General features: G+C 58.5%; 3 protein-coding genes across 21 annotated transcripts in view; 1 reads left to right on the top strand and 2 right to left on the bottom strand.

Annotated features, from left to right (window-relative positions):
* DLGAP4 (DLG associated protein 4) overlaps positions 1 to 4,619 on the top strand; it is a 150,652-nt gene extending 146,033 nt beyond the window's left edge. For 15 of the 16 annotated variants that reach the window (XM_072350502.1, XM_072350501.1, XM_072350508.1 and 12 more), the window contains 3 exons: positions 787 to 878; positions 3,095 to 3,247; positions 4,036 to 4,619. In XM_072350502.1, the coding sequence (XP_072206603.1) occupies positions 787 to 878; positions 3,095 to 3,247; positions 4,036 to 4,251 (461 nt within the window). In that variant the 3' untranslated portion in view covers positions 4,252 to 4,619. Of the gene's footprint in view, positions 1 to 786; positions 879 to 3,094; positions 3,248 to 4,023 lie in introns of all 16 variants that reach the window. The other variant, XM_072350513.1, reaches the window with a different exon arrangement.
* Positions 4,620 to 9,093: 4,474 nt separating this feature from the next.
* On the bottom strand, positions 9,094 to 15,695 carry TGIF2 (TGFB induced factor homeobox 2). Of its 4 annotated transcripts, none has more exons than XM_072350173.1 (3): positions 15,620 to 15,695; positions 13,777 to 14,015; positions 9,094 to 11,824 (listed from the first exon to the last, which is right to left on the bottom strand). In XM_072350173.1, the coding sequence occupies exons 2-3, from the start codon at positions 13,978 to 13,980 to the stop codon at positions 11,246 to 11,248; spliced, it is 783 nt and encodes a 260-aa protein (XP_072206274.1). In that variant the 5' UTR covers positions 13,981 to 14,015; positions 15,620 to 15,695; the 3' UTR covers positions 9,094 to 11,245. The 4 variants fall into 4 exon arrangements, with proteins under 4 accessions (XP_072206274.1, XP_072206271.1, XP_072206272.1 ...); XM_072350170.1 differs by lacking the exon at positions 15,620 to 15,695 and adding an exon at positions 14,781 to 14,965; XM_072350171.1 differs by lacking the exon at positions 15,620 to 15,695 and adding an exon at positions 14,540 to 14,634.
* Positions 15,696 to 17,767: 2,072 nt separating this feature from the next.
* Positions 17,768 to 24,514, bottom strand: MYL9 (myosin light chain 9). The gene is made up of 5 exons (XM_072350357.1): positions 24,383 to 24,514; positions 23,554 to 23,625; positions 20,043 to 20,246; positions 18,520 to 18,681; positions 17,768 to 18,399 (listed from the first exon to the last, which is right to left on the bottom strand). The coding sequence occupies exons 3-5, from the start codon at positions 20,224 to 20,226 to the stop codon at positions 18,227 to 18,229; spliced, it is 519 nt and encodes a 172-aa protein (XP_072206458.1). The 5' UTR covers positions 20,227 to 20,246; positions 23,554 to 23,625; positions 24,383 to 24,514; the 3' UTR covers positions 17,768 to 18,226.
* Between the last annotated feature and the right edge of the window lie 1,324 nt (positions 24,515 to 25,838).

Here is a 25,838-nt window from a genome sequence, read left to right on the forward strand (position 1 = left end):
GTGTGATGTTAGATCTGTGACCTTGAGAACAATCTTCTAGTAGGTTTGGTAACTAAGAACATGGTGGGTATAAAGAAAGCCCTGCTTATGTCTGTCCAGTCAAGCACAAATCTGTAAACATTCAGAACTGATTTGGGAGAGCTGCAGCAGGCTGGGGAAAACAAAGCAGATCATTCCATCTGTGCTCGTGATGTATTTGTGTGCACCCTGAGTCTCATCCCTGCCTTTGCAAGGGAAAAGCCTTATTTAGTTCTTTTCCATTATCAACCAGAAGAATGTTGCTATACTCAGAGGCTCCTTGGAAGCCCACTAAGAGCAGCATAAAGCCCCGGATTTTAAAAGCACTGTGATTAAAAACACTTGCCTGACAGTATTTTAACCCATTCTGGTAAATGGAGATTGGATACTGTTCTGTCCTTTGCCACTTCTGCTTTGTCCACGGGCAGAAGAGCGGGTGATGATCTGTGAGCAGGTGCCGGTTAATGAACTTCTCTGGCTGGTGCTTGAGTAATCTTCAGCCATAAGGTACTTCCTGAAATCTCTTCTGCCATGATCTTGGTCTGTTGTCCTGCTTCTGACCTGCTCTAGATAGAAGGAGCAATAATGGAAGGCGAAGACAACCACAGACTGTAGTTTCAGTGTAGCTTTGTTGCCTGAGTGTAGTTGGTTCTTAAGAGGTCTGTGTAACTGCTTATGATCGTTTCTTGCTTCAGGAATGCCTGAGTTTGTTGCTGCATTTCTGATCTGTTCAACTGAGTCCTTTCTTTTCTCTCTCACCCCAAATAGTCCTAGGAAAAGTCCTGAGTGCGGTGGGCAGTGCACAGCTACTCATGTCACAGAAGTTCCAGCAATTCCATGGTCTCTGTGAACAAAACTTGGTGAGTCTGGTTTTATTCCCACTTCTTTCTGGGAGGGAAGTACAGCTGTTTCAACAGCACAACAGGAATACTATTTACACTATAACACCTGATAGTGGTACAGAGCAAAGCCAGAACAGCTGTAGCCTACAACCTGACCACTGTGCCCTGATGGATTCCTGCTGTTTTCAAATAGCAGGTGAGCAGTGGGTGGCTGAACAGGCAGTTCTCAGCTGTGCTCTTCTCAGGGATGAATATTTGCAGTTCCTTTTTGTACTCGTGTGGCACAACTGCCATTAGGTCACACTAAAGGGTGCCTACAGAGTCTCTCATAGGTCTGATATGCCATGTAGCCATTCTGCTGTGTGTCCTGGAAACCACTTCTTTGTTGATTCTAAAGGGTTTTTTGAGGTGAAACACAGATTTTTGCCAAGTTGGGGGGGAGTGTTTGAAAAGCACGTTGTTCTCTAAAGATGCTTACTGTGCATGTGGATAACGCGGATGGTAGAACTGTCCCAGCACAGTTGTCTCTGGTTAATCACAAAACGTGGCTTAAATCCGATCTCTTCAAATTAACACCAAAGGTTTGCCCTTGCTGAGCTCACTTAAGGATGGGTGGGAATCTAGGATTTGGAGGTTGTCTCTTTCCCCCTCAAGCTTTTGGGTTTTGCAGAATTCTTAAGATGTGTTCCCCTTTACTTGCAAGAAGCTTAGAGAAGCTCAGAAAGAAGGAGGTGAAGTGCTGGATGTTCCTTGCTGATCTTTGAACATGGCTGAGAGAAGAGCAACAGCAACACCAGCTGCCAGGCTTTCAGGAACATTGTGCTGAAATTTTCCTTTGACACATTGTGCTGAGTTGCTTAGATTTAATCCTGTGCTTTCCTGGGACAGTGCAGGTCTATGTTGACAGCTCAGATGCCTGAGAATTAGGGAAGTTCTGTTTTTAATGGGGGTAGATGTACTTCAGCTCCTTGCAGTTTTTTCAGAAGGTGGGGGTGATGAGGTGCTGGCACTGCTGACCAGCACTGTGTGGGTGCTCCATCCCTGGAGGTGCCCGAGGCCATGGCTGGGCCCTGAGCAGCCTGAGCTGAGGTAGGACAGCCAGCCCACGGCAGGGATGGGGCTGTGGGCTGTAGGATCCCTGCCAGTCCAAGCCCTTCTACGATTCTATGAACCTAGAAGTCTAAGGAATCACAGAATCAAAGGGGTTAGAAGGCACCTCTGGAGATCCCCGGTCTCACCCCACTTTTAGAGCAGGTCATGCAAGAAAGTGTCCAGGTGGGTTTGGATATGTCCCCAAGGGAGACTCCACCTCCCCTCTGCACAGTTTGTGCCAGGGCTCGGGCACCCTCACTGTAGAGAAATTCCTCCTCGTGTTCAGATGGAACTTTTTGTGCTCCTGTTCTCACCTGTTGCCCCTTATCCTGTCACTGCACACCACAGGAAGAGCAGTTGAGTTCCCATTTGAGTTCCTCACTTCAGATACTTGTAAACAGTGATAAGATCCCCCACCCCCGCCTCAGTCATCTCTTCCCCAGGCTGAACAGCCCCAGCACTCTCAGCCTTTCCTCATACATCATACAGAGATGCTTCAGGCCCTGGAGATCTCCATGGCCCTCTGCTGGACTCCATCTAGGAGATCCTTGTCTTTTGTGAACTGAGGCACCCAGCTCCTTCTCCACAGCCTTCCAGCAGGTCATCCCCTAACCTGAACTGATGCTTTCAGATTGTTTTGCAGGGATACGTAGCAAAGTAGTTTTGCTTGGGAAAACACTGGCTGACAGCTGGAAAGCTTGCATGCTGTGGTTTGCATCGTGCTGCACAAGTTCTGCTATTCGGTTCCCTTCAGTTATGATCTATGTACTTCTAAAACAGTGTTGTAGTTCTGAACTGCATGCCCAGAGGCCTTCGGTTAGAGGTTACTGCTGTGGGAGTGGATTTAACCAGGCGTGCCATGAGGAGAAAGGTGTTGTTGCCTTCTGCTGCAGAGCGCCTTTTAGGATTCTTTTTGGGTCTCCTATATTAGAAATGCCATCAGGATCTTTTCTTCCTGATTGCTACAAAAGAACTTCTGGCTGTAAATGATGGCCTCATACCTCTGCCCAGACAGGACTGAAGTTTCTTGAGGGTTTCTGAAGCTTCAGTGATTTGAAAGGAACAAACGTAAGCTGTGCAGGCAGCTCTGCTTCTCAAGGAGGCATATTCTTTCTGATGTATTTTTATGCTTTCCCTTGTAGAACCCTAATGCCAATCCCAGACCCACAGCCCAGGACCTAGCTGGGTTTTGGGATCTCCTGCAGTTGTCCATTGAAGACATCAGCATGAAATTTGATGAGCTCTACCACCTGAAAGCTAATAGCTGGCAATTGGCAGAGACACCGGAGAGAAAGGTGAGTGTGGGGCAATTCAGAGTGGTGAGAGCACTTCAGGCGTTTCAGGTATGACATCTACTCCTCTCTGCAAACGGAAGATCCCTAGGATGTTCGCTGCCTTCTATTTCTGCAGTGTAATCCCTCCATATAATCCAGCTGCCTGTGATAATAGTTCTGACACTTGTACTAATGAGATTGCTTTGTCAATCAGCCTCCCTCCCCGTGCATGCTTTCACAGCCTCTTGAGTAATAGCGGAAGCAATTTTTACAAGAGGAAGACGGGGAGAAACAAGTGGTGTACGTTCAAAGCAGTGATGCAGAGGCCTCTAGTGTTATAAGCACTGCATAAGTAATGGTGTCTGGGTGGTATAAAAAGCATCTGCTGGAGCCTTTTGGAAACTCAGGGAAGGCTACATCTCAGGGCCACCATGCCTGACCCCACATATGAGGGGAAGAAAGAATGCTATGGCTATGGGCAGTGCAGCAAACTAGGATTTTGCAGTTTCAATGATGTTCAGTCTGTGTTGTTTTCTGTGCTCTGACGTACAGCTGGGCCACAGCTGCAGTCAGGAAAAAAACCCAGTCTGTACCATGAAATGCAGAATGGTTTGGTTTTTTATTTAAGAAGTAGAGAGCTTATTTTATGAGTGTCTTGCTTGGGAACTGTCCCTACCTCCTGCACCTGTCACTCACAACCTTGTTTCTTAGCTCTTCAGGCCCTGAGCATCCCTGCCATAGCAGGGAGCAAACTTCTGTATGTGCATTTTTATTTTATGTTTGGGTTTTTCCTTACTGTCTCCCTAAAGGAAGAGAAGAAACCACCCCCTCCAGTGCCAAAGAAGCCAGCAAAGTCCAAATCCCAACTGAACCGGGACAAAGCCTCTGATTCAGACAAGCAGCGCCAGGAAGCTCGCAAGCGTCTCATGGCAGCCAAGCGCGCTGCTTCTGTCCGGCAGAACTCAGCCACGGAGAGTGCAGACAGCATCGAGATCTACGTCCCCGAGGCACAGACACGCCTTTGAGTAAAGGGGCAGAGGAAGGAACCGTGTGGGTTTTATAAGTCATTAAAAAGGAACAACAAAACAAAAAAAGGTTCTCTCTAAACTAGTGTGATTTATTCAGTCTAGAGACAATGAGCCATCCTTGCAAAGGGCTCCTGAGTTGACTTTTTCTCTCAGCTTTAAGTAATGAAGATTTTAAACGTAAAAAGAAAAAAAAAATCCCCCTCGTTTTCTCACTGGCTGTGGTGTTGCTGAATGGACTGAACAGACTCCTGGAACCTCCAGCCCCTCAACTTGGAACTTCAATCTTTTTACTTGTTCTAACTAATGAGAATTATTAGCTTGTTTACAAGAAGAGGACAACAAAACATGAAGCCTTGAGCACTTGCCATGCTGTGTTCTTCTTCCTCCTTAGTTCTGTTCTTCTTCCTCATCCTTTATTTTCTTCCCCCTTCTGCTCCCTTTCTCCTCCCTCTGCATGGCTTTCTTTACTGTGTTAGAAATAACCTCTCTTCCACAGAGCTCCTGAAGAGAACACCTATTCAGTGTGTACTACTGTTGCACTCTGCTAGCAAGCAGCCTTCCTCGGTTTTCTTTTTTGTTCCCCTTTTGATGGGGATAGGGGGTGGGGGGAGGATGGGTGGGCAGGGATCAGGGCCTTGCGTTCGTATTCCTGTTTTAATGAAGTGAGAGGATGACAGGATCTGTGGAATGTAATGCAGAGTTGCTGAAATGCAGCCTGAAAGCAAACGTGCAATAAGCTGGCAAAGGGGGCAGGGATGGTGCTTGGCTGGCAGTGCCCTACCCCAGGGACAGGAGGGGAGCTGAAGGACCACAGAGCAACTACGGACATGATCCACACACGCTTCACTTTGAGTTTTATTTCTCTGCCCCCGCCCCACGCACACACACACACCCAAAATTACATCCCCTGAGTTGCTTGCTAGAAAGAAGCTGCTAACCACTGAGGGACCTGATTCAAAGTGGGCTGGGGCAGGGGAGGGCTGGGTGTGTGTGCTGGTGTTTCAGGGTGGGAGGACTGGGCTTTTGTACAAAGTGGAAGGCAGGGGTGGCTAAAGGTAGGCTGCCTGCCTGTATGTATGTGTACATATGCACATATACACTTAGTACCTGTACATTTAATTCCTACACACGTATACGTGCCCATACACACAGTGCAGATGGTGTATTAAAAGCACCTTCGTGAGGATGGGCATATGTATAGCATATATTTTTACATGTACTATATCTAGATGTGTGTAAAAGTGTGTGTAAAAATATATACCCTGTGTGTAATCAGATGACTATTTTTTCCTTATCTCCCTGCTCTTTGGGTAGAGAAAGGATTGCTAAGTATTTTTTAGCCTATTTTCCCCTTTGTAGGCCTCCTTTTCGGTTTGGCTTCTTGAAGCCAGAGCTGTCACCACCCAATTCTTTGCCACCCCCTCAAAATAAGCATTTGGTCCCATTCCGAGTGATCTTGCTGGGGATTTTTTTTTTTTTTGTTGCTGTTGTTCACTTGCTTGAATGAGTTGGGAGATGGTCTGCTACTTTCATGGGGGTGGGAGTGGAATCCCAAAGAAGTTTCAGTGAGGGTGTTGGTGATCCAGAAGGCAAAAAAAAATAAATAAAAGTGAAATCTTAAACGATGTCTGAGTTAACGTTCTGTACCGACCAGTGTGCTGCATGCGTGTGCTCTTGGAGATGCCTTCACTCACACAGCGGAATTATATTTCCGTTGCAGTTTGGCTGCAAAGTTACTTAAATTCAACTTCACGTGTAGAGACTCACCTGGTAATTACACCATTGGGTTTCTGGGGTAGGCTGAGAAGCTTCTGCATTTTTAGAGATCTCTAGCACTGAAACTGGGAAGACGAGGGGAAGGGACGTTTGTATATATGTACATATAATGCTTCTCAAGAGAGCTGAGGCTGCTGCAGGGGGAGGCTCTGGCCTGAAGGGATGGGAGATGCACCAGCACCGTGCTGAGAACACTGTGTGGGGACAGCCCTTCTTCCTCTGCCCCTCAGTGGGTATGCATGCCCTGGGCCTGCAGGCTCTGCCTTCCTGGGCACAGTCAGCTGCGTCCTGCCCCACAGAGGAGCGGGCCTGGAGCTGTGCCTCAACACACTGCTGGGAGGCACGTGGTGGGCCGGGTGTGTGGTACCGGCAGCTGTGTGGTAATAGCAGCTGTGTGGTACCGGCAGCTGTGTGGTAATGCCAGCTGTGTGATACTGGTAGCTGTGTGGTAATGGCAGCTGTGTGATCCTGGTAGCTGTGTGATCCTGGTAGCTGTGTGGTAATGGCAGCTGTGTGATACTGGTAGCTGTGTGGTAATGCCAGCTGTGTGATACTGGCAGCTGTAGCCACTGCCCTGGGCTCACCTGGAGGCACATCAGCTGCTCCCTTTGCACTGCCCTCATCCAGGTCCCTGAGGGCTCTGCATTTAACTTCTGCAGCTCGATGAATGCATATATATGTAAAGCTATAAACATATATATACAAATACATATAAATAAAACATTTATACACGTCTGTACAAGCCTTTGTACAACTATTTCTTTACCTGTACGCTCCGTCTGTCAACGAACCCATCTCCGAGTCTGAGCGCTTCTGGGGGCGAAGGAAGAATGCGGCCAATCGCAGCGCTGCCTCAGAACACGTGGGTGTGGGGTGTGAAGAAACGGCCGCCGGCCAATCACAGAGCAGTGTGACGTTTAACAAAATGGCTGCTCCCGCCATAAAATGGCGGTCAAGACAAAATGGCCGCCCCCATTGACGAGGGGGAGGGTTTCCTGTGCTCCGTATGCTTCCGGGTAATCCGATGGGGGTCACGGGTCCCGCCAGCCAATCACAACGGGCAGCGTGAAGGAAAACGGGGAGGAACGTTCTGTAAAAGTTGCCGCCGAGGCCGCTGGGAAAGGCGGGACTTCCGCCGTCAGCGGAGGGTGGGACGGCCTGTCTGTGCTGCTCCCCGCGCAGGCCCGGCCCGGGGCGGCAGCTCCCTCCGGTCGGGCGGCTCCGAGCTCTGCGGACGGCGCCGTGTCGGCGCTTCTCCGGGCCGCGCGACTGGGGAGCGGGGTGCTGCGGGCCGGGAGCGTCAGCCGCGGGTGGAAGCGGGCCGGGGCCTCGGCCTCCTCCCGCAGCCGCCGCTCTGGTGCTGCCGGCGCTGCCTTCCTTTCGCTCGGCGCTGTCCGTGTGTCGGAGCGCCGCCCGGCCGGCAGTTCCCGCAGCACCGCAGCGCTGCCGGTTTCCTGTTCATACCGTCTGTGCGCAGGGATGGCTGCGGGATTCCCCTGGCGCCGGCGGGGCAGGTCGCCGCTCTGCCGACATGGTGACACCGCCCGTAACTTCACCCCATCGGAGGTTGCGCTGCTGTGGAGGAGGATGTGTAAGATGGGCGCCGCCTCGCTCTGCCCCAGCGATGGGGGCTGCGGTCACGTGGGCGTGTGGCCCGGGTTCATCACCACGTGGATCTCTTCAGGGCGGTGGGGGTGTCACGTGTGGTGTGAAAGCATCACATTAACGGGGCTGTTTTGAGCATGTCTGGGATCAGGAGGCAGGACTCCCCCAAGGAGCACAAATCTGCACTTCTTGCCTTGCAGGACAGAGCTGAGGGCTGCTGCCGTCTCTGCTGCTCGCTTTCATGGCTTCTCGCCCTTCTCTCAGAGAAGCAGGTGACGGGCAGCAGTGGAACAGAGCCAAGCCCTGTGGCTGTGCTTACGGGCAGGTAGCAGCCCTGCTGCCCCAGTGCCCAGCCTCTTGCGACTTCCCATCATCTCCTTATCGGGAAGGTGTTGAGCAGCCTGAGCTCTGCTGAAGTCTGCTGACCCCATCCCTGCAGGGCTGAATGCAGGTCCGTGAGGCTCTGCCCAAAGCATGTCCAAGCTGTGCAGGGTGCTCAGAGCCCCACCTGGGGCTCAGGGAGCGCAAGGTGCCTCTTGGGGCTGCTGGAGGGGCAGGCAGAGCTGGGTGGGAGGGCACCAGCTGTGCTTTAGGCTGTCAGAGACCTCACTGCTGTGCAGTCTTCCTTATGCTGGGCAGGTGACCCTGGCTGTGTGCTCAGTCCTTCACTGCCTCCCTGCCACCCAGGTACTTTAGCTGGCACCCATCACCAAGAACAGAAATCAGCAGCAGAAAGCACAAGGTGGGGTCAATTGTTGCTGTTCCTTTCCCCAGAGTAGCTAAAGGGCATCCCTGGAGCTGCAGGATTGAGACTCTGCAGGGGGACTAGGGCCTGGGGCATAGGATAGGGCAGCAGGAACCAACAGCACTGCAGTGTCGGGTGTGCACATTCAAAGCCAGCAGTAGACAGAGTACCACTGTGCGCACTGCCAGCATCTGCCCCAGGCTGGGAAGTCCTGCTCAGCACCCAACTCTGCCACAGTGCCCAGGGCAGCACTTACAGTGCTGGTGCTGCTGCTACCTTTGGGTCTGTCGCAGCTGCACGTGGACGAGCGAGGCTGTGGTTGCTGCTCTGTGGTCAGCTCCACATGTCACTCAGGTGACATCAGGCAGGGTCAAGACATGGACTTTTTATCATTTTTTCCCTTCAATAAAGGTCTAACAGTGTTGCTGTCCAACTTTTCTGATGCAGGCCAGGTGGAGGAGGGAGCTTTCTGCTTGCACACATCATGACCCAGCACTGTAGCAGCAAGTGGGTAATGGCCACCAGACCAGGGTAGGTACAGGCTGGTGGCAGGCACAGGCCCCTTTTTCCCCTCACCCAGCAGTGGTCCTTAAACTTCTTAAGCTGCTTTGGCTGAGTGTCAGGAGCTGGGGGCTGGCGTTGCAGTGCGTCGGCGTGTTGGGTAATGAGGTGAAGGAGGAACAAGAGAGATATAACACAGCCTGACTCAGATCTCGTATTTAAAAAAAGAAACAAAACAAAACCTTTTATTTGACAACAGAAGAACAAACAAAAATGTATTTACAGTAGTTGTTTTGCTCCAAACTTTAATTCCAGAAATCCCACCCCTCTCCCCCCAAACCCCCAGATTCTTTCTGGTCCACCCCCAGGGCAGCAATACCATTTCATCAATATCGATCCATCTCACGGGCACAGCTGCAGCACTCCTGCCCCCAGTGCAGCAGCACTGCTCGTCCCCACTTTGGTTTGACTGAGGCAAAAATAAGGGGAGGTGAGGGAAAAGCCTCTCCCTGCCAAGGGGAACAGCACTGGGGAGAAGGGCTACCTACAAATAAGAAAGGCAGTCCTTAAGTTCAGGGCTTTCCCCAAAAAGGAGGGACAGGGCAAAAGCTGGACAGAACCAAAGCCTGGGGAGCTGAGCAGGGCGATGCTTGTAACTGCATGGTGAGCATCAGCCCCACAGCACTGCGCTGGTGCCCCGGCCTGGCTGGGGACCACTTACGATTGGTCCCCCATTGCAGAAGGGCACTCTGCCGATGCAGTGCGCTGCTGGCAAACCATCCCCAGCCTCTCAGCTCTTGGAAGCTCTCCTTCCTCCCCTGTCGCTTTCCTCTAAATAAGAAAAGAGGGGAAAAAACAGCCCCCCGAGTCAGTGCTCTCCCCAGGCTCCATTAGCTGCAGAGCAGCAGGTCCTGTAGACATTATCTCTAGTCATGCAACTTAACATCAAGCTAATAACCTACAATTAGCGTTTTTCAGGATAGATAACATAGGTGTGTACGTATCATTATTTAACTTCAATTTACAGTGAAACAGCAATAGCTCAGTCCCAGGACCGCTGCAGTGCCCAGGCTCTCACTGCAGCACAGAAAGCAATGCCCAGGAGGAGCTGCCCATGACCCAAAACAGCCCCAGCGCCAGCAAGCTCTGCCATGCCAGGGCTCCCCCAGGCACCAGCCGTTGCTGGATGTCACCAGCACACACTGTGCTGCTGGAGGGCTGGGGAGGCAGTGGGGAGCAGCAGGACTCGCCTCCCCCCCGAAGCATCTCACCGGCGTCCGGCTGCTTTCCAGGGACAGCAGTGTGCAGGCTGTGAGCAGCGCACCTGCAGAGGAACGCCACGGCCTGCCCGGCACACTTATTTCCCAATGTTATTTGAGAACAAAACTAATGAAGAACAAAAACCTTGGATACAAACATTTCACAGTCGGCTTTGCGTCTGCCCCCCGCAGCAGCCTGCAGTCGGTGCTGCTCAGGCTGTGCAGCATGCTCTGCTCCAGGACAGCGTGCACATCTTCAGCAGGAACGTGAGAGAAACGCGGGGAAATCGTGGAAACATTTGTTGAAGAAATTTAAAATTAAAAAAAACAACAACAACAGCAACAAAACAAAAACCCCACAACATAAATCACAATGAAAGGGAAAAAGTTTCAACAGCGACAAAAGTAATAAAAACAACAACCACTAAACAGCACCATCGAGATTTCTACTGGCAGCATCTGTCGCACACTCAGGCAGAAGAGGAAGGTCCCGCGTTTGCCACGGGCTTCAAGTTTCCAGTTGGCCCGTCCCCTGCCCTTCTCCAGGCAGGACGTGGCTCCTGGCCAGCACGGGGCTCCGCTACGGCCCTCTGCAACTGGAGAAAGGTATAAAAAGGATCGGAGACATCTGGGAGGAAAAAGATCCACAATCCTTAAAATGGAGACGAACTTAATGAACTCTAGATTCTCTTCCTCTCTCTGAAGAAGTGGTGTTGGCTGGACCCTTGTTTCTAGGAACGAGAAAAAGAAGTCAGCAGGTTTTCCAAGGGAGTTCTGTGGCTTCACGCGGCAACCATCGGTCACGGCAAGGAGAGGTCTCAGCTGCAGAGGTCTGGTCCCTCCTGCCCAGGGTCCCATCCCCAGCAGGAGCTCCGTGGCGGCAGGCATCTCCCCAGGATGGGGTGGGACAGCCCTTCCTCCCCTCTCCTCACCCCAATGGCCAGCAGAGGTACAGGGACGCACAGGTCTGCTTCTGAGATGAGCTGTGTGGGGGTGCAGGTGGTCACAGGCTCCCAAGGCCAGAGAAAAGGGGCCCCGTGGGTGGCAGAAGGCTGGAGGTTGGGCACCCCTGGGGAGGGGCACCCCGCAGGACCCAGACAGGGGGCTATTTGGCAATGGAGGCGCCCGGCGACTCAGTCTGAGGCAAGAGGGGCAGCTGCCCACCCTGCCGCTGCGATTCCAGCTCGGCCGCCTTCTGCAGCGCCACCTCCACCAGCAGCTGGAAACTGCTGAAGTCGTCACCGAAGAGCTCGGGGGGCGTGGGGGGTGGCGTGTTGAAGAGTCCGCTGGTGGGGCTGGCTGCCTCGGCACGTGCCAGCAGGGCCATGGTGCTGCCAGCACCTGGTGGAGCTTTGGGGTGGGGGTCTGGCTCCGCTCGCTGCAGGCCGGGCTGCTTCTCTCGCTCGGGGCTGCGGGCACCCAGCACCGTCAGGTTGCCACCCAGCGCCTGGGTGGGATGGCACAGTACCTGCGGGCACATGGATATTGGCAGCACCTTGGCAGCCCCCGCCGTCACCGGAGGAACCACCAGCACTCCGGAGCCAGCGGCGGCCCCCCGCGGCAGGGTCACGTCGCTGGCTTTGCCCCCTCGGCGAGAGATGGTGAACTGGTTGGGGTCCTTGCCATCCTTGCGCAGCATGTCAGGGAGCAGCCGCCGCCGAGCGTTGATAAACCAGTTGCAGATCTGGGAGGAGAGAGGGGCACAGCGCCGTCAGCGAGAGGTTCCGTGCCCCCCTCAGCTACCGCGGGGATCTCCCACCCCACACCTCCCTTGGAGGAGCAAAGCCATCCTGGTAGGAGCTGCACGCGGAAACCCCAGCACCGGCTGCTTCCTGCCCCATGCTGCCGGCCTGAGCAGCCCCTTCCCCCCAGCACCTCCATCCTGGCACTGTGTGCAGTGCAGCCCAGCCCTGCGGAGCATTGTGGCGCACAGGCAGGCAGAGCATCGTCCTCAGCATCGCCGGTACCAACACCCCGACCCACAGAGCTGCAGCCTCAGCCCCGTGTGGGCAGCAGGGAATTCAGCAGCACGGCAGCTGCATTCTGTGCCTGCCTGGATTCTATGCCTGCTGCCCGCCCGTGAGGCTGCGGCTGAGTTTTGAAGGCACTTCCCAACATCTGCATGGCAACAGAGTAGGGCTCCTCAGCTGCACCTCGGGAAGCCCTTTTGGAAGTAAGCAGCCGTGTGTTTGGTTTCTGCCATGCATTGTTTCAGGGTCTTCATATAAAAAGCTGCATTTAAAAAAAAAAAAAAAAAAAAAGCCTATTTCCTAGAAAACAATTAGAAGAGAATAAATCTGGCCAACAAATGATGAATCTTTCCCAAATCAACAGCTCTGTAAATTATTTCCTTGGGGAAAGAGAACTTACCACAGCTTCGATCACAGCAAGATCTCAGTTGTCCTTCTGTTGTCTTTCAGACAATATCTGGCATTTAACACCCTCCAATCCACAAGTCTCACCCCTTCTTCCCTCACAAGCTCTCTCCTCCCACAGGCCATAAGCAGCCCCCGACGTGCTCCCGTAGCCCCACGGCACCGCCGCCAGCAGGCAGCAGCCCTGCACGTGGCACACAGCCCAGCACACAACCTGGCCACAGACGGGCACACGGCCCCAGGGCTGCTGCAGCCACACTCCAGCACTCAGCTGCTCGGGGCTGTGCAGGCCTCAGCTCCTCAGTTTTCATGCCACTGGGCTGAGTTTTGTTTTATTTCTCTTTTAAACAGCACTCCCACAAGAGCAGCACCTCCTCGCTCCTGGGGAGGACACTCCAAGAGCAGGAGACCGGTGGCTGCAGGACCTCGCCAGGAGCTCAGTGACCCCAACAGAGGATGTGGGGCCACACAGCTGCCATCGCTCTGCAGAGCTGGGGCTGCTGTGCGTGCAACCAGGCGCTGGGAGTGCAGCACCCAGCTTGGCCCCACTGCCCCAACTCCTGGGAGAACACTCCATAGCCCAGCCTGGCTGCAGCCATGCCCCTGGGTCACCTCAGAGGGGAAACCCAGAGACTACACTGGGCCAGCCCCCCCCGGGGCTTCAGGGAAAGGAACCCTCCAAAGCCCTGCCAGCACCTCCCGAGAACTCCTGGCCGGGCAAGCCCGGGGCCCCAGGGACAGGACCAGGCTGAGTTGGCCCCAAACCCACGGCCAGCCCCAGCCCTGGACTCCCCCAAGGCTGCTGGACACAGACCTGCTGCTCCACTGGTGTTCAAACCGATAAGGGAAAGAGAAAATAAAGTCTGCCTTGTCGGCTCAGGAGACAGAAAGCGGGCAGTGCCCGGCCCACGCAGCTGTGCCTGGGCCAGCAGCAGCGTGAGGAGAGGGGGAGAGGAGCGCTGTGCCGAGCCGCCCCACTGCTGCAGTGCAGGGCAGTGAGCTCCCAGCGCTGCCACAGCCCCCAGCACGGCACGGCAGGGCACGGCGTCCTCCTGGGATGAGTGCCCCCAACCCGGGGGGGGTGCAGGGCTATCCTGGGAACGCACGGAAGCCCGAAGCACCCACGGGCACCGAAGTGACAGAGAGGCACCACTTTGCACGGCCTCGTCGAGCGCACCGTCAGCCCCCGCTCCGGGAGCTCCCAGGGAGGGGCTGCCCCGCGGCGCCGTGCCCCCCCCCCGGGCTGGGGCCGCACCCGTACCTGCAGCACGGAGAGGCTGGTCTGCCCCGAGAGACTGAGCTTCTCCTGCTCCGAGGGGTACGCGTTGAAGCGGTGCTCGTACAGCCACTCCCGCAGGATCCGCACGGACTCCTTGGGCAGGTTGCCCCTTCTCTTCCTTTTGTTCGACTGCGACGGGTCCAGAGCCGCGGCGCCGTCGTCCTCCCCGAGGTCGCTGTCCGACATGGCGGGGCCGCCCGCGGCGCGGTCCTGCTTCGAGCCTGGAGGGTGTAACGGCACCACGCGCGTCGGAGCGAGCACCGGCACGGACGGGGCTCCGACCGCCCGAGCGCACGCGGCCCGCGGAGCTCCGGCCGGGCCGGGCCGGGCTCGGCTCCCCGCGGCCGACGGAGGACGAGAGCGCGGGGGGGGTCCGGGCCGCGGCCCCGGCGGCATCGTTAGGCGGGCTGCGGAGCCCGGCCGCTGTCAGCGGGGAACGCGCCGGGAGGGGCCGGGAGCGGCGCCGCCCGCAACAGGTACCGGGCCCCGGAGGGCACAAAGCGGGCGGGGGGACCCGCCCCGCTGCTGGAGCTCGGAAAGAGGGACGGAAACCCGAAACCGCGCGGAGAGCCGACGGAGACCCGAACTCCACTCCCCCCCTCCGACTCCCCCGCCCCCCTCCGCAAAAAGAAGTAAAAACCGACCAAACACGCCCCGAACAACGAGCTGCCCCGAACAACAAACAACGAGCTGCCCCGACTGCAGCCCGGAGAGACAAACAGCGCCAAGCGCCAACAAAACGCACCGAGCGCTCCGGCCCGGCACTCGTACAAACTTTTCACGCCGCCCGAGGGGGGGCGGCTCCCGGCCCGGCCGCACAAAGGGAGCGAGGCCGCGCCGCGGGCCCGTGCCGCCCCGCCCCGCACTGCCCCGCCGAGCGCCGCGCCGCCCCGCGCCGCCCCGCACCGCCCCGCACCGCTCCGCACCGCCCCGCGTGCGGCCCGCGCGGGACTCCATGTTTTGTGCCGCTCCGGCCGCGCTCTTACCCCCGGGCCGCCGCCGCCGCCGCCTGGGCCCTCGCATGGGCAGCGCCGGGGTCGCGCCGCCGCCGCGCCGCGGGCCGCGGTCGGGGATCGCGGGAGGAGCCCTCCCGCAGCGGCGGCGCCGGCGGCGAGGGGGCCGAGGCGCCCCGAAAAGTTTGCGGGCCGCGGCGGTGACAGATGCCGAGACAGAGTTCCCTTTGTTCCCAAGGAGGCAGGAACTTGGGCCGGGCCCCCCGCCCCCGGCCCGCCCGCCCGCCCCCGGCTGTCACCGCCGCGGCCGCCGGGGCCGGGGCCGCCCCCTCCCGCGGACGGCGCGGGGCTCCTCGCGGGACAACCGCCGGCCCCCCGCGGCGCTCCCCGGGGTGCCGCCCACCCCCCTCCCACGGCCCGGGCACCGCGGAGCCGTCCGGAGGGCCCCGGGGCGGGAGAGCGCGCGGCGGGGAGCGGAGCCCGGGAGGGGAGCGGCCGGGGGCGGCGGCTCCGGGGGTGGCGGCTCCGCGGGCCTCAAGCCGCCCCGGCACCGTCCGCGCCGCGTTCGGACGCTTTTAACTCACGCGGGTGGGAAATCGGATTCGGCGCCGCGGCGCTCCCGTTGTGGGGGGGGGAGGAAGGGAACGGGGGGGGCGTTCCGAGCGGGAGAGCGAAGTGGGAAACTAACTCGGGGGACGCGCGGGACCCCCCCCCCCCCCTCCCACCGGCACCGCGCGGCCCGTTTCCGTACCGCCGCCGGCGTCACGCGTGGCGGTGGGGCCGCTCCCCGGAGCCCGGCGCGGCCGCGCGATCCCCGCACACCGCTCCCGCACGCGGCTCCGCGGGGCGGCCCCGCCGCGATCCCCGCTCACAGCCGCTCTCGACGTTCCGCGGCGGCCGAACGAGAACCGCTCCGAGCGGCCGTTTCGCTGCCGCGAAGTCCGCCACGTCTCCCCCGTGAACCCGCAGCCCCGAATCGCTCGGCGTAACGCTACCGCCCCGCGGCCGCCCACGGCCCGGGGAGCTCCGGGAGGGACCCAACCCCCGCACCCCGAGGCCGGGGCGGCCGGGAACGACCCCGCGGCCCGAGCAGCGCTCCCCCCCCGCCTCTCCGGACTCATTGACATGATAATGCCGTTAAACTTCGGCCGTTTGGAAAACAATCGGGCGGGCGGTGCCGGAGGGGGTGCAGCGAACCGATGGGGCCGCGGGGCTGCCGGCTCCGCTCGGGAGCCGCTCCCTGTGCGAGTTGTATTTCTAGATGGAAAGGGGCTCCTGGGGGGGAGCGGGGCGCTGCCTGCCCGGGCCGCGTCCGCACCTGAGCAGGAACTGCGGGAGGAACACGGGGGGAGGAGGGGAAGCGGGGGGCGTGGATCCGCCGGCAGCGCTGCGCGGAGAGGTCGGGGCCTGGGAGAAACCTCCATGGGGAGGCTGCCATGTGCCGGCGCTGCCTCGGCTGCGGGCAGAAAGCACAGCTGAGAGCGACGCGGGCTGCGGCCGCTGGCGAGCCGGAATCTGAGCAGAGCCCCGGTCAGGGGATTGGCGGACACCAACTGAGCGGCAGAGCCGCTGCGCTCCTCAGGAATGATAACAGTCTTATCTGATGAGCGAGGAGGCTGGAGACGGTGCGGCCCAGCGAGAAGGGGAGAAAGCGGCTGCTTCAGGTTGGCCCTGAAAGATGGATTCCTGTCTCGGTGTCCCTGCCTCGAGCGAACAGTGCTGACATTATGCCCAGTTTTGGGTTGGGGGGGCTGAAACAGCACATCTCTGAAAGAGCTGCTTCGGGAGATTCGTTTGTTTGTTTCGGTTTGGTTGTTGTTGTTGTTTGGGGCCTTTTTAGGAGTAAAACCCCTGAACCTGCACACGAAAATAGTTCGCAGGTTTGCTGATACTCAAGCAGCTCTACCCAAAGGGGATGAGATGCCTTTGGGAGCCCAGCTGGCCGCACTGAAGCGGACCGGCCCCACCACCGGCGCACTGCGGTGCTTCTGGAAAGCCGGCCGGCAGCTGCGGGCGGCTCTGGAGGCGGTGCGGTTGAAGGGGAAAAGCCCGAAGGATCCGATTCGGTCCCAGGAGCTGCTGCTCTGCTCCGTGTAACCGGCACTCCCACTGCACGTGTGCCCTTAGCTCCTCTTTCTCCCAGTTTAAATCAAGCTGCTGTAGCAAATCCCATTCCTTGCTGTCGAACTCTCAGATGCCCTTCTCTGAACTCTCCCAGCACGGCCGGGTCTGCTTTACGTTCGAGGTGTGGGCGATTTGGGGCCCGAGGCGATGGCCAGACAACTGCTCTCTCTTAATCCACGTTTTTCCCCTCCTAATTCCTAGCATGTGATTGTTTCTTGTTTCTCTACCCCCCGCCCCCCCCCCCCTGCCCCCTCTTCTTTCTTTTCTGTATGTCGACAGCGGCTGAGCTCCTCCTTCCCAGCGGCCGCTCGTCCCCTCGTGCAGCGCGGTTTGACACACACCTGCAGCCGCGCAGCCCCGCGCACCCATCCGCGCTCGCAGCCGCACGTCGCGCTCCCGCAGCCCCGCGGAACTCCGGATGGCGCGACCCCCGCGCTGCAGCTCTGCGGGATGAGCAGCCGGAGCCGGGGACGGGCAGCACGAGGAGCTGGGAAGGGCTGACACGGAGAGGCTGGCAGTGAGCTGAGACCTCCCTGCGAGCGCGGGACTTAAATTCCTTAAATGCCCGCAGCCCCACAGCGGCGGGGGCCCATCCTCCGCAACATGCACCCGCAGCCCGTACCACGCGTGCCGTGCCGCATCCAAACGTCTCCCCGCACCCACCCCTCTGCCCATCCTTAAGTGCAGCTCTCATCAGCAAAGGCGGTCAATGGTGTTTAAGCTGATTTTGCGGATGGGTCGGGAATAATTTGGCTTCAAAACCAAATTAATTGCTTTCGGGAGGAGCTGCAGCAGGGCAGCGAGGAAAGGGGGAGCTGGGACACGAGCAGCCCTAATCCAAACCCCCAAGCCCAGGGCTGCACCGGGCAGGGAGGGAGCACAGAGCACACCGTTGTGTCACACCCATCAGACTTTATAGGCTGCTTCAGCTTTCTGAATCCCTTAGATCACAGGCTCTAAAGCCATAAAACAGCCAAAGAGGAGGAAACAAAGTGTTCTTTTCTTTCTTTCCTAAAGGAAGGGAGTGTGGGAGGAAAGGGGAGAGCTTCTTTCTGTGTTAGGTCCTCTGGGAGAGAGATTGCACTGCTTTGAGCCAGCCGGAACCCCCCCGGCCAGCACTCCCCGGGCTGCCTGCCCCCGTCCGGACCCTCCTGCTGAGCGGGGTGAGCAGCAGCGCGTGGGGGGGGAGCCTGGCCGGGATCCCGGGGCAATGGGAGAGGGCAGGCGGGCACGCGATGGCAGCACCAGCACGGAGCAGGGTGCCGTCCCGGCCAGGGGGAGCCTGCAGTGGGGCTGGGCAGTGAGGGGGAGGGGCGCGGGTGGCACGTGCGGGAGGCGGGGCGCAGCTCTTGGCTCTAATCGTCCTTGTCCTTGGCTCCGTGCTTCAGGATGCGGGTGAACTCCACATAGTTGAAGTTGCCCTTCTTGTCGATGGGCGCCTCCCGGTACATCTCGTCCACCTCCTCGTCAGTGAACCTGTCCCCCATGGTGGTCAGCAGTTCACGCAGATGGTCCTCGTGAATGAACCCTGTGGGGATGGCAGGGACAGCATCAGCATGTGAGAGCACCGTGAGTGGGGACCCCCCACTGCCCTGCTCCCAGCCCTGCCCACGGCAACGGAGCCGGCCGCAGTGCTCCCCAGGTGTACCTGAGGCCTCCTCGTCGAAGCAGGCGAAGGCATTGCGGATGACGTCCTCCGGGTCAGTGCCGTTCAGCTTCTCCCCAAACATGGTGAGGAACATGGTGAAGTTGATGGGCCCCGGTGCCTCACTCATCATGCCCTCCAAGTACTCATCAGTGGGGTTCTTTCCTGTCGGACACAGGCAGTGTGTGGGTCCCATTCCCAAGCCCAGCCCCATGCCCATCCTGCCCGCAGAACTCAGCTATGATAGACCCCCAAAGATTCTGCCATTTATTTTAGGCATTACCTGCCCAAACAGTGCCTGAGCTGATGACAACCACCTTAGGCTGCCCTGGGGATGGACCCCTGCTGCTGACACACCAGTGGGATGGTGCTCACCGCCTACAGCAGCTGCTCTTCCCCAGGGCTGCAGGGCAGCACCCTGACAGCCTCCAGTGCTCCATGCCCCTGCCAGGCACCAACTGCCACAGGAGGTGGGTTTGGGGACTCCTTCATTCATGTGCCCTGAATACAGAGATGGGTTTCCACAGCACCCACTGCTCCTGCTCAGTCTCTCTCCATGTCACTGTGTCCCAAGCATGGCTCCCAGTAGAGCACTAAGGTTGGCTTCTGCCAAGCACAGCCCTGATGCACTCAGTGCATGGCCCTCTTGTGTTTCCTCTCCCAGGTGAGACCTTCAGAACAGGTCCAGCCACCAGATCAATGATTGACAGATCTCCCAGCATGGCATGGGGCCAAGAGAGGGGCAGTGGAGGGGCAGGCTCTGGGTGGGCAGTATGTCTGCACAGATGGGCTCGATCTCATCCCCAGAAGTCCCTGTGCCAAGCAGTGCTGAGCCAGAGTGCCTGGGAAGTGCACATCTTCCCCAAGCAGCCAGCCTGCTCTGTGGGCTCAGTGCTGTCACCAGTCCCACCAGCACCCACCTGTTGCAGCCCCCTGCCAGCACAGACACAGACCTCACCCACCCACAGCTCGAAGCCATCTCCCATGTGGGACCCTGTGTCCAGCAAGAAGCTGCATCCTGCTCCACCCCTTGTGGAGGAGCCTGCAGGTGCTGGGTTGGGAGCCCCCTCCTTGCACTGACCCAGCCATGCGATCTGGCACAGGACAGGTCTGTCCTGTCACACAGGCTGTGAGCAACGAAAGGGCTTTGTCCTGGTGACATGTTGGGGTGGCAGCACTCCAGCCCAAAGCTGCTGCTTGTGCAGAGCTGCTCCAGCCCCAGCAGAGGCATGACCTGTGCTTATTGGTGAATGCAGCTGTAAGAGCAACAGAACCTCAGGCACCTCCTCAAGCACACTTTCAAGGACAACCAGTGCACCAGAGGATGTCTCTCCTGATTTTGCAGAACCAAACTGGCCCAAAGCAGGAACGCTGTGCCCCAATGCCACACCAACAGTGGGCTCGCTGCATGGTGACCAGAACCCCTCACCAATCTCTGTCCCTGTGGCCCACGAGCAGCTGGCTAAAGAGGCGAGAGGGGAAACGGGACTGGGGGATGTGGGTGGACCGGGGGAGTGTCTCCTCACCCATGGAAGCCAGCATGTCGTGCAGATCCTCCTTGTCGATGAACCCGTCACGGTTCTGGTCAATCATGTTGAAAGCTTCCTTGAACTCCTGGATCTGTGACTGGTCGAACATAGCGAAGACATTGGAGGTGGCGCGCTGAGGGCGCTTCTTGGTGGTCTTGGCTTTGGCACGTTTGCTGGACATGTTGGCAGCTGGGGTGGTACCTGCAGGCAGGGCAGGGCTGTCAGCGGGGAGCCAAGGGACACAGCTTCCCTGTGCTGCTGCACAAACGCTGCTCACCAGCTCTATCGGTTTCACGGCAGTCACCGAGTTCGGCCATAGTGACATAATGTGGTCACTGGGTAGGATGTGGGGACAGGGGAGAGCCGGGCTTTGCTGAGCGCCCTGCCTTCCCAGCTCGTTGCAGGGCCGTCCCCACGCCCACCCCCTCCGCCCCCAGACCTACTTGCTGCAAGGCTGCGCCCTCTGCCCCAAAAGCAGCACCACCAGGGGTGCCTCCCAGGTGCCACCTCGGGTTTTGACGCAGCCCCCCCACGCTGGGCGAACGCGATCACACCTTCCTTGTGCCGGAGCAGCCCCCCGCCTCACAGGGCCGAGGCTCTGCTGGTGCCCGGGGTTATCGCTGCGGGCGCATTCCTCGCGTGCCAAAGCCTCCCGCCCCCCCCACCCCGCTCCAGCCGCCCGCACCCGGCTGTGGCCACGGGAGAGTCCCAGAGGCTGGTGGGGAGCGAGGGCACCGCCGGGGGGTGCTGGGGAGCGACCAGGGAACGGCGGGCACACAGGAACGCGTAGTTGGTACATGTAAGGAGTGGCAGGAGACGAGAAGAGCCAGGCAGGGGGGCAGGGAGGGGTCAACAGCAAGACCTCTGCCACCGGATGGACGGATGGACGGTCCCCAGCAGGCTCAGCCGGGGCAGTCCGTGTCCCAGTGGGGACGGCAGTGCGGATGGCCGTAGCCTTGCAGAGGGGTGAGCAGATCAGCTCGGGATGAGCAGACGGTACCCAAACCCCTTCAGAGCCTTCGAGCAATTGTTTGGTGCCCTCTGGCGCTGCCAGGCCGGGTCAGTGTCTGATACACCCGCTCTGTGGGCACCGGGGCCCAACCCCAATCCTTACAGAGGGCCCTGCAGCACTGGCCACCACCCACACTGCCCAGCAAGAGGATGCTTAGTTAGAGCTCTCCCTGTCAAATCCCGAAAAGTGAAGTTGAGCAAAGCTGCCACCAGAGACAGACCTGACACAGGGACCTTCCTGGCATCAGCTGCCACTCAGCACAGCCCTGAGAGAGAACCTGGGTGAGGTCAACCCACTGCCATGGCACTGTCCCTGGGTCCTTGCGCTTCTGCCACGGCCACTGCTTTGCAGGCAGCCCCATGCCTCAGCTTTCCCATCAGGGACAGAGAGTCCCTGCCTGCTGCAGGAGGGGGAGCAGTGCTAACAGACTGTGAATGAGTTCCTCAGCGGAGAGGAGCAGAGGGTGCACCCAGTGCCTTGGTGGCAGTGCCGTCTCTGGGGTCTGCCTGCTCTGGCAGGGGACACAGAGCAGCTGAGGGCCACATCACACCGCATGAAGCAGTGCAAAGCAACAACAGCACTGTGCTGTGTGCCAGAAGAACCCCCTGCCTGACCCCACCTGCCTGTGGCCCTCCCAGCAGTGAGGGCACCAGTCTCTGTGAGGTTGCTCAAGTGACCCCCCCCCCAGTCTGCTGTGCCAGGGCAGACTCAGCAATAAAAGCTCTGCCAGCAGAACATGGCTCAGCCAGCACTGTGCCTCCCAACCAGAGAGCAACGAGCAGAGCTATTAGCAGAAGAAATAAGCAGGAGTTTTGCTCTCATCACATGCATTAATACAACCCAAATATTTATGCTGCCCCAGCTGTGACCAGCCAGCACGAGCACAGCTTGGCATGAGGCCCCTGTGATGGTTCTCGCTGCGGGACTAAGTGTGATTTGGGCAGCGCGTGGTTTTCTGTTCAATTCCACTGTTTCCACTGATCAAAAAAAAACAACAACTCCCTGGGAAGGTGTTTGGTCCCAAGGAGCAGCTCAGCTCCTGAGCATTTCATTTCTGCTTCTTGGGGCTGCCTGTGGCTCAGAAAGAGACTCTGAGGGTGGGTTCAGGGAAGGCGCCTCTATCTGGAGGAGGAGAGCTGTGCCACTGACCCGGGCAGTCTACACCCTACTGGAGGGCCCGATGGCAGCTCTCCACCATGCAGCCTCAGGGTCAGGCTGTGAGATGCTGGCTGCTCAGAAAACCCAATGCCAGAACGGTTTGGGCAGTGCTGGGCCATAACACCCTGCATGCTGCAGGGCTGTGCGTCCAGCTTTTCTGCAGCAAGAGGAAAAGCCACAGTGATGTGACCTGCTCCAGTGAAAGGCTCACCCCAGGACGGCACTAGCCCAGAACCTGCCCATCCCCAGCAGTGGAGCCACGGAGCTCAGTGCTGCCACGAAAGCAGCCACCAGCTCACCTTTGCCCTTCTGCCACCTGCCTCCTGCATCACAGGGCTCGTACCTTCCCCTCTAAAGAGGCAGCCCCACACAGCCACGGGCCTGACTTGAAAAGTTACTATAGAAAATAGCTGTCGTTTTAAAGAGAAAGACCAAAGATGAGCCGTTATCAGTAAAATAAGCCACCATATGTTTCCTCATTGGTAAAAAGCAAGCAGCTTCACCCCAGTGCAGTTCCTGTCCTTGCTGGGGGGGCAGACAAGGTGAAGGGGCATCCCCATGCTGCCAGGGCACGAGAACCTTCCCAGCCCCTCCTGCCCACACCAGATCTCGTGTATCACTTAAGCCTTTTGTCCCAACAAAAAAATTATAAACCAGAAGAGAGGTGCTGCTGGGTGAGCAACTGCAGGGGCACCTGGAGGGCCTGGTTGGCATGAAGTAGGTGCCTTGACATGTAGGGGACACGGGGACCTCAGCCTTCCAGTTGCAATGCAGCTCAGTGTGGTGCAAATACGATGCTGGGTACTCCTGTGCTGCTAAGGGTGTCCCAGGGGTGGCTCCTTCAAGGCTGGGTATGCAACTGCAGGGAGTGCTGCACGGCTCTGCCACCGTGCAGGGCTGCTTGTGGGAGGGAAGGACATCATCTGCACAACACCCCAGCACTCAGACACAGGGCACACATCTTCTGGGTGCTCTGGGTTGTGTAGGGCAGGGGAAGGGCAATTCAAACAGCCTGCACTGCTCCGGAGTACAGACCCGTGGGGATAAACAATGGCTCCTTTGAGAGTCTGTTTCAAGCAGCAGCAAGCCAGAACACACAGCCTTTACTGAAAGGTGAGTGTGCTGGAAGCTGAGCTGCCCATTCTTCCCTGCTGCTAGAACAGGATGCCCCAGCCCCAGGGTGCAGCACTGCTCAGTCCTGTCCTCGCTGCACACACAAGACGTTCAACCACGCAGACACTGCCTGCATGTGGAACCACACCACCCTCGGCCCTTGCGGGGCAGGAAGGCTGCATGGCCCCACACCCTGCCGTCTTCCCAGGGCATGAAGGAGCTCACCTTGCAGGGGGAATCCGGCCTCAGTGCGTTGGGGGGAGGCGACGGCAAACTCCTCCTACAGCAGCGCAGAGCCTGCCAGTGACGAGGGAAAAAATTCAAGTGACTGAAGAAACCGACCATCTTTGGTAAGCAGCAGCGGTTGTTGACACTTCAGGATGTTCCGCTCCAAAGAATGCTGCCCCAGCCACTGCTTTCTCCATGCCTAAGAACCTCCCTGGCTTTTATCACGTTCGTAACATTTAGTACCAAAAAGGCATGCGGGGAGTGGAGCGGAGGAAGCCATGGGGACCTAAAGTCTTAATGGGCAAAAGAATTCCCCCGCCTCTGAGGAAAACGAGCTAAATAAAGCTTTTTTGCCTTCCAACAGTTTATTGCCTGGAATAAGTTCCTCACGGGTCCCACAGGAGATCTCTGGAGCATCACGCATACATCTGGGTTTGGACTCCGGCCGTCAGTAAGACCCGGGGGAAAGCAGACGCTCCGGGCAAGAACGAACAACGCCCGGTGACAGAGCGGATGGGTCCCGGCCGCGGTCACTGCAGCCGCCGAGAGCTGCGCTCGGGCCGGATCCTCGCCTTCCCCGAGGGACACTCGTGCGGGACGGGGACCCGAGCGGCGCTCCTCTACCGCGAGGGGCGCGGGGCTCCCCCTGCAGCGTCTCCCCCCCCCCTCCCCCAGGCTGCAGCAGCGCGGCAGTGCTCCCGGTTGTACCCTTGTGCCCCGCCGCCCTCTCCCGAGCTGCCCCCGGGGTTGCCTCGCATCCCTCCCGCCCGCTCCTTCGGGGCCGCCCGGCTCCCTCTCGCCCCGCCGCCGCCCGCAGAACTCTCACCTGGGCCGGAGCGGGGCAGCTGCGGGGCCGACGTCGCTGCTCTGAGCTCCTGGCCGGCGGCGCGGCCCTAAGCTCGGGCTGGGGTCGGGGCGGTGCCGGACCCCTCGTCCCGCCCCTCCCGGCCCGGCTCGGCCCATACAAGGCAGAAGAATGCGGCGGGGCCGGGGCGGCGGGGCGCGCTGTCGGCCGTACAAGAGACGGAAGGACGGCCGGGAGGCCCAAGCGTGGCCGCCGTCCAGGGAGATGGAGGTGGGTCACCCGGAGGTGACCCCAGCCCAAGGCTCGTGGGGGCCCCGACGGCGACCCGGGGGGATTTGCCTTGGGTCCCCGTGGCCAGAACTCAGCCTGCAGAGGGGTGAGGGTGAGGGGGACAAAGAGCTGACATGAGTTGTGGTTTACATCGAGCTGCAGCCCTCACCCTCCCACCGGGAATAGCCGCCCTAGGGCTGCCTGGCTGTGGGGCTGTGCAGAGTCTGTGCCGAGCCTGAGCTCCACGTGGGGCCTTCCCGAAAAAGTTTGCCTTTTAAAGAAAAGAGAGGAATAAAAAAGGAAATAACGTATCTCAGGGGGCAGAGCTGAGTTGCAGACCCGTGCTGCTCCCAGGAGTTTTCCACGTGTCCGCACTGAGCACAGAGGTGTCTGTGCAGCACCTGGCAGCCCCAACTCCCAGCAGCGAGCAGCCGTTGTGCTCCAGGAGCAGCAGTGAACGTGGCAGCTCCTCACGCTGTGCAGCTGGGTGCACACGAAGGGCTGCAGCTGGGATGCCGGGCACACACTCCTCTTCCTCCCTTCCAGCCTTTCCCACCTTCCCTTCTCACAGTGCCTCCAGCTCCCTGTACATCCTCCTCCCCTGCCAAAATGTGTCCCTCAGCAGGGAGTCTGTTCCTACCTCCATGTCTTCTCTCACTTTTCTTCTGCCTCTTCCTTATTCTTTCCCGCTATAATTTCACTGTTTTCTCTCTGGGGGCAGTGGGTCATAGAATGGAGCTGGGGTAAAACCAGGCAGTCTTTTAGCACGTCATTTTTAGATCAGCTCCCCAATCCAAGTGCCCCATCATCACACAAATGCTTCCACCTCTGCAAAGTGGCATCGAGGAGGAGCACGGAGCCAGAGACACTGAGACTCCTTGCAAACCAAGGACACAGACCGAAGTCCTGTCGTCCTCCAGACATGGCCCTCACTGTGCTCAGTGCCCCTCTCATTGAAGGGTGAAGGCAGAGGGGGCTGCCGTGCCCCAAAAGCCTGAGGAGCCGCAGCAAAGCAGGGTCAGAGCAGCCCTCAGCAATTAATTTTGTCACGGTAGGAGTCACACGTGAAGGTTCCTACGGGAGACACAGCACGAGTCCCCTTCTGCCACACATCAGCCTCATGTAATGCAACGTGAGTCCAGTGACTCGGACCGGCCTCTTCAGCTTGCGGCAAAAGCCTCGGAGCGCACAGTCGGGGGGCTGGCAG

This window comes from Excalfactoria chinensis, chromosome 15, assembly GCF_039878825.1.
Source record: "Excalfactoria chinensis isolate bCotChi1 chromosome 15, bCotChi1.hap2, whole genome shotgun sequence".
Taxonomy (NCBI): domain Eukaryota; kingdom Metazoa; phylum Chordata; class Aves; order Galliformes; family Phasianidae; genus Excalfactoria; species Excalfactoria chinensis.

Coding starts and splice junctions, on each gene's coding strand:
- TGIF2 (XM_072350170.1), bottom strand. CDS start 14,817: ATGCGAGGGCCCAGGCGGCGGCGGCGGCGGCCCGGGG. Junction 14,016..14,780: donor GCGGCGGCGGCGGCCCGGGG/GTAAGAGCGCGG, acceptor TACACCCTCCAG/GCTCGAAGCAGGACCGCGCC. Junction 11,825..13,776: donor CCAGCCTCTCCGTGCTGCAG/GTACGGGTGCGG, acceptor CTCTCCTCCCAG/ATCTGCAACTGGTTTATCAA.
- MYL9 (XM_072350357.1), bottom strand. CDS start 20,226: ATGTCCAGCAAACGTGCCAAAGCCAAGACCACCAAGAAGCGCCCTCAG. Junction 18,682..20,042: donor CGACATGCTGGCTTCCATGG/GTGAGGAGACAC, acceptor TGTGTCCGACAG/GAAAGAACCCCACTGATGAG. Junction 18,400..18,519: donor CTTCGACGAGGAGGCCTCAG/GTACACCTGGGG, acceptor CCATCCCCACAG/GGTTCATTCACGAGGACCAT.